The following is a 6,842-nucleotide window of genomic DNA, read 5'->3' as shown; positions in this document are numbered from 1 at the left end:
CGTGTTACTTTTGTCATATGAAAAGCTTTTTGTGCCTAAGGAAATCATGATCTCCATCCTGATAACGTCAGTGTGGAGGGCCTCGCAAAGCATGCTTTGTAGCAGACTGCAACAAAGTACATCATTCTGAATGATTCCAAAGAATCTGAAATGTGGGATGTGCTTAGATCGGGTCCCTTTACACCAGTAATTCTGAAAAATAACATCCAGTAAAGGTAAATGAACTAAAATAACCTAATTGATTAACTTTGTAATATTGCTCCAAGATAAAGTAAGATAAAAATAATTACTTGTTCTGCTGACATGCAAGAAGCTGTGCTGGTCCAAGTCACTCTGTGGACACCATCACCATTGTGAAACATGGTGGTGGCAGCGTCATGCTGTGGGAATTCTTAAGAAGGACCAACTTCTGGTCAGAGTTGATTATGGATTAGGATAAACACAGGAAAGTCACAATTATGTAATCCGTTTTGTTAGTCTATTACATAAATCCTAATACAATACAGGGATCTCTGAGGCCAAAAGCTGGAGAATGCTTAAAGAAGGTTAATAATGTTGGAAAGCACTTATCAAGTTATTGAAGTCAATACTTTACCTACAAGTGTCTGAGTTTGCTGCTGTGAAAATCAGCTCAATCTGAGCCGAGTTGGGTAAAATGAGCAGACAAGTATCTCTGGACCAAAAAAAACAACTAATTATAGCCTAAGACAGCAGGAACAAAGGTGGGGGGGGAAAAATGAAGAGAATGTGGAAGTCTGTCCAGGCCCGGAGAACCACTCTGGGATTTTTCTGTAGTTAGTCAGGCTTTCTGCCATTTGTTGAAAATAAATCCTTTTATCCTTTTTTTTAATTTTATTCAGGCAACTTCCTTGACCCCCTGGAAGACCTGTTTGACGAGGATGAACATCACTCGGCTATCGCAAAATTCTCCCTGCGTGATCCATCCCATCCCGACGACGACCTCTGCTACATCGTTCCCGGGAAACCAGAGACCCTGGCAGCCTGCGCCTTCAACAGCACGGCCAAAACCTTCCTGGTGATCCACGGCTGGACGGTGAGCACAGCAACTTTTAAAACGCATGCTAGAAACTACTTAAAAGTTATCACTAAGTACTTTTAGACTCATTTTAAATGGGGAAAAAAACAAACATTCTAACTGTTCTGCTGACAGCTGAGCGGTATGTTTGAAAGCTGGATGCCGAAGTTGGTGTCTGCGCTGTACGAGAGGGAGCGGACGGCCAACGTTGTTGTGGTGGACTGGCTGAGCTCGGCTCAGAACCACTATGTGGTCGCAGTTCAGAAAACCAAAGCAGTGGGAAGAGAGATTGCACGCTTCATTGACTGGATCGAGGTGAGTGGTCCTCTCTTTCATTTTTACACTTTTTTAAAATTGATTTTGCTTTGTGAATAATTCACTTGAAACTATTTATTGTTTTGGTAGAAAGATGTTAAATAAGTACTCTAATAATCTTGATGCTACGGCTCACGCTTTAAAAATGTTCAGTGTTTGGCAAATATATTTTCCCGTTTCTTCTTTTTTTTTTTGTTAGACTGGAATGTTTCAAATGATTAAATAGTTTTTACTATCAAATGAAAACCACCAACATGCACTGTTAAATAATGATTTGACTGATTGAATGGAAAAAAGCCAACCTGGTCCTAAGTAACCTAAAAACTAATGGTTGATGAATTTTAGGTCCGCCTCCTTGTTTTGAGGCACATCGGAGGGATTTGAAGTGCGAACAGTCTCGTCAAGTTTATGCTAATATTTAAGTCTGAACTTGAAGTAGGCCACTCTGAAACCCTGTTTTGTTTTTTTACCAGGCAGAGGTGGAGTTGCTGGTGTTTCTCTGATAATTATCTCACATTTTTTGAGCTTTTAGTAATCAGTTTGATATCCAGACATTAAACCCTTTTGCTTCCAGAGAACAGAATTTGTGGTCAAAGTCCATCATAAAACTATGTTCTTTAGCTGTTGATGATGTTTATTTAATAAACTGTATTTGTTTTGCGCCCAATATAATGAGACGCATATATACAAAAGTTTTTTGTTTTTTTTGTCTTCTCCACCTACAAATAAATATTTTCCCAAAGTGTTTGGGAATCTTTAAGGTCTGTCTTTGATAAGACCATCTTGTTGTTGAATCACAAACACTGACCTTAATGGAGTCAAGGGAAGCCTGCTGAACTTTTTTTTTCTTTTTTTTTGTGTGAATATGAGTTGTTGCTGCTCTCTTCCCTTTTGTAGTTTTAGTTTGCTGTCCACTTCTTAGAAGATTGACCTGCTCTAGGTTTTCTGCATTTGTAGATAACGGCCCTCATTGTGATTTTTCTTGAGTCCTAAGCCTTTTGTGACTCATTCCAAACTGATGGGATTTTATTAAGTATTTATATTTTGACAGGAAACCACCAACCTGCCTCTTGACAAGCTGCACCTGATCGGCTACAGCCTGGGCGCTCATGTGGCTGGATTTGCTGGCAGCCATGCCAGCAACAAAGTTGGACGGATTACGGGTAAACAATTAAATTACCAATAACAAAACAAAAGCACCAAATAAAAAAGACGAGCAAATTGACAACGTGAAATCTCATTAATCCCACTTATTGCATTGCTTTTCTCTTTCTGAAGGGCTGGATCCAGCTGGGCCTGACTTTGAGGGCGAACACGCCCACAGGCGCCTCTCTCCAGATGACGCCCACTTCGTGGACGTCCTCCACACCTTCACTCAGGGTTCGCTGGGTCTCAGCATCGGGATACAGCAGCCCATCGGCCACGTGGACATCTACCCCAACGGGGGCAGCTTCCAACCGGGCTGCAACATGAGGGGCGCCTTGGAGAAAATCGCTAACTTTGGGATATTTGGTAAAGATTCTGTTTACACTTTGCTACTGGGGCTTTTAAAAACACTTTTGTCTTCAAAACAATCTTGTTCTCGGTAAAACAAGTTGACATTGTGTGTCAAGTAGACGGGTCGGAGAAATAAGTTTTATGCAACACCATTCATACACAAGGTCATTCGAAAATATTTACAGGACAGAAAAGAAAAATTTTAATATTAGCAAAAACAGTCAAAAGACAAAGAGATGTTAACATACAGGCATGAAAGATATAAAAGAAACAAATGTTTTAAAAAAGTTCATTCGTCGGACAGGGGAGACTTTATGTCTACATGCTTTTTTTTCAGCATGGACGGAGGAGACAGTCAGTTTTGAGAAATTAATTTGAGCTAAATGTGTTTTTAGGGCTGTTGTAAACAAATGTTTTTGTAATCGAGTGTTAACAATTAGGGTGGAGATATACCTCCATCAACCCAACATATTGAACATTTAGGTCAAAACACAAGCCTGTGTACTTAAGATTTTTTTTCTTGCTTTCTTTACCTTCCATGGTCTGTCAATGAAGCAAACGGTCTTTTATTTTATCGTTTTATCTCCATCTGTTAAGACGCGTTCCTTTATTCATTTGCTCCTCAGCCATCAATGACGCGGTGAAGTGCGAACACGAGCGCTCCATCCATCTTTTCATCGACTCGCTGCTGAACGAGCAGGAACCTGCCAAGGCCTACCAGTGCGGCAGCAACGACATGTTCGACCGCGGCATGTGTCTGAGCTGTCGCAAGGGCCGCTGCAACACTGTCGGCTACAGCACAAGCCAAATCCGCAGGCCGCACAGCGTTCAGATGTACACCAAGACGCGAGCTTCCATGCCTTTCAGAGGTCAGTAAAACCGGCCAGCAACAGGCGTGCAAGCGTTAACTGGGTTAAATGTGCTGCTCATATTACACAAACAAGGCAAGTCATGTTTGTTTGGAAAAGAGATTAGTCGTTGTTGAGATTTTGGTTGCAAAACTCTTGATTATTTGAAGCTTAATTTAATCCTCTGCACATTTTCAGCTTTCTAAATGTCACCTTCTCTCAATGTCCTGATAGTTTACCATTACCAGCTGAAGATCCACTTCTCCAGTAAAGTGAACGCTTCAGAGATGGAGCCGTCTCTCACTGTCTCTCTGTATGGAACCAAAGGAGAGGCTGAAAACCTGGAGCTTAAGCTGTGAGTCAGCAACTTTAAATGCTTTATAGAAGTGACTTTTAGCACCATGAGTGTAGTTTTGTAACACCTAAACAGTAGCTTCAGACACATTAACCTAACTTCATTTGGTTTTCCTTAATCAGCGCCATCATGTTTTATGATGCCCGTTTCTCAAGCCGGAGATAAAGGAACCATTTTATTCGCAGTGACATTCCTTTGGTGTTTTTAGGAAGGAAAGACTGGAGACAAACAGGACACATTCGTTTCTTCTGGTCACTGAAACGGATATCGGCGACCTGCTGATGTTGAAGTTCAAGTGGATGGAGACAAACAGCTGGTCGGTGTCCAACCTGCTAAAGATGGTTTCCTCTTGGTGGTCTGGGAACGCCGACGGTGTGGAGGTTCACAAAATCCGTATCAAAAGTGGCGAGACGCAACAAAAGTAAGTTGAGATTGGTGAAGCCTCTTCCACCGGTGCAAAAACGAAATATTCTTTTCCTAAAATATTGTTGAAATCTACATGTAGCTGATTTTTCTGTCTACAAAATTGTACCATCATTTTGCAGATTGATGCATTAGTTTTTCTTTTTTTTTTTTTTTAAGAAAATTTAGTTTGGCAATAGGAGTGCTTTGTGTTTGGTTCCACATCTGTCATTGGTCGGAAGGTGGGACATGAACCGGTCACCAGCCAATCACAAACAGGACACAGCGATACCAGTGCAGTTACCTTCAGGAGCAACTGATTCAGTTAGATACAAAGTAACAGAGGAGGTTATAAAAAGTTTGTTACTGCTGCTGATTTCAGTTTCTAAAGTGAGAGGATGTCATGTTGGGCTTCGTGTTGAAGTCAGAAATGTCAACTTCTGAACAGAAATGGATCCCAACATCCAAGCAGCTTTGTCATAAAGTCAGTGTTGGCATTTACTTAAGTTTGGGGCCTGTTAATGAAGATCGATAAAGAGTCACATCAAATCAACTAACTTTCTTTTTCAGGATGGTTTTCTGTTTGAAAGACCCCGATGCCCACAGCTCACACTTGGTCACATTTGTTAAATGTAAAAATGAATGGAGAATGAAACGTAAACCAATTTCAAAGAGGTGAGTTGGTCTTTGTTTTCTCTATCACTGTATTTCTGTAAAGCTGAACAGTGACCATGAGCTCTTTCATCCTGCAGAGTAACTCTGAAGAATGACTGACGATAAGGAAAATATGTTGTTTAAAATTTGACCAATTAGGACATAATTTATACACTGTTTGTATCTTTCTGACATAAAAAAACCCCTTGTATATATATCTACAGATGTTGAGTAATTCATGTAAATGCTGTAAAATATCTTGCAAAAAGCTTTTTTTTATGATGCATAACTATTGTCATTGAAATAAAGTATTTATAAAATAAGTAAGTTATTTATGGCACTATTACACCTTGATGCACAGCAGTGGTATAACTTTAATTAGAAACATTTCTTTACTGCTTGTCCTAAAACTGATATCTTTGTTTTAGAAAACAATTGGCAAAGACTCGTAGTGGCTGATAAAACCTAATCAGTGTGGATGTTTATATTTCCAAGGACTTGGAGGTTATTTTTATGGGTCATAGACGAATGGAAAAACATGGTTGTTTGGTGTAAAGAGGGTAAAGGTTGAACATTTTCGAATGGAAACTTACAAACTCGGATGTACTTTAAAGGATCGCTCAAGTTGAGCTGCCTGACTGGATTTACCAGGTTGGATCTGCAGGTAGTAATGTCATAAAATATATACAGACACCATAAAAATTTTTTAGCATTCACCACTGCTTAGTGCAAACACTCACCACATATTCTCTCTATGGTTTTCTCAGTTTTTCACCTCGGTGTGCAATGAAGTCGTCATTTTGAATTATGACTTTTACTGAAGGAACCAAAGCAGCCGAAGCTGTTTTGTGTTGTAGTTTGTGCTGCTACTGTATAGCTCTGTTGTGACAAAAAGATGTAGCAAACTGTTGATATATATTTCATAAGCATGTGATGCTAGTTTTGAGTATTTTCTGTGTCCTTTGGTTCGTTTTCATTCATTCAACTGTTATCCTCACCTCTCCAGAGATCGGTACTGTTATCATTGTGACTTTATGTTGCATCTTACACATGTGCACAAATAGAGAATATTTTCCATGTACTGTAAATCTATCTAAATACCGTAACAATGTTTTTATTAAGAACCACTGTCTTATATTTTTGTCTAGATGAATGTTTTTCTATCATTTTTGTACATATTTGTAAAGGAGTCAAACACTGTACTGTATAAATTCTTTAATAAACAATATTTGCCAAAGTTAAGCTGTCTACTTCAGTTTGAAATTGCGATGGAAAATTTTATTTTTTGCCGACACTTTATTACCAAATTCAAATTTGTTTTTGATTCAAGAAGAACAGGTTAAACTCTCACATGGCCATTTCTGATTTAAAAGAGCAACAAAGCCTGAGATGACCCAAACTGGGATGAATTGTTTCTTCACGTTCTTACTGTTGTGACGCACATGGTTTTGTTTTTCTCCCGGCTGTCTCAAGGAGACACAGAGAGGAATCTAACTAAGACACTTGGAAACTTATTATTTTTTTTTCAGTAGTAGTAGTAGTAATGACAAAATTGTTTTTATTCCAAATTATTTCTTGGTTCTTTTCTCATATTTGTTATATTATACAATACCTTTAAAAATACATTCATTAGTGCCTTTTCTTGTGAATTTATGGCACATTAAGAATAGAAAGTTGTGCAACATTAAGTGAAAGGAAAAATACAACTTGGGATTTTTTATTTTTTTTGTAATAA

The 6,842-nt window shown here is 38.8% G+C and overlaps 1 protein-coding gene across 1 annotated transcript in view; it reads left to right on the top strand.

The window, feature by feature from the left end:
* Positions 1–6,820, top strand: part of LOC129374617 (lipoprotein lipase) — a 9,758-nt gene extending 2,938 nt beyond the window's left edge. Inside the window, exons 3-11 of the mRNA XM_055053123.1 lie at positions 861–1,054; positions 1,172–1,351; positions 2,403–2,514; positions 2,630–2,863; positions 3,475–3,717; positions 3,931–4,051; positions 4,260–4,472; positions 5,024–5,128; positions 5,206–6,820. Of these exons, the coding sequence (XP_054909098.1) occupies positions 861–1,054; positions 1,172–1,351; positions 2,403–2,514; positions 2,630–2,863; positions 3,475–3,717; positions 3,931–4,051; positions 4,260–4,472; positions 5,024–5,128; positions 5,206–5,227 (1,424 nt within the window). The 3' untranslated portion in view covers positions 5,228–6,820. The remainder of the gene's footprint in view (positions 1–860; positions 1,055–1,171; positions 1,352–2,402; positions 2,515–2,629; positions 2,864–3,474; positions 3,718–3,930; positions 4,052–4,259; positions 4,473–5,023; positions 5,129–5,205) is intronic.
* Positions 6,821–6,842: the final 22 nt, after the last annotated feature.

The sequence above is a fragment of the Poeciliopsis prolifica genome, unplaced genomic scaffold (genome assembly GCF_027474105.1).
Source record: "Poeciliopsis prolifica strain line A6 unplaced genomic scaffold, Auburn_PproV2 SCAFFOLD002, whole genome shotgun sequence".
Classification (NCBI taxonomy): domain Eukaryota; kingdom Metazoa; phylum Chordata; class Actinopteri; order Cyprinodontiformes; family Poeciliidae; genus Poeciliopsis; species Poeciliopsis prolifica.
This window is presented reverse-complemented; position numbering and strand designations above follow the sequence as displayed.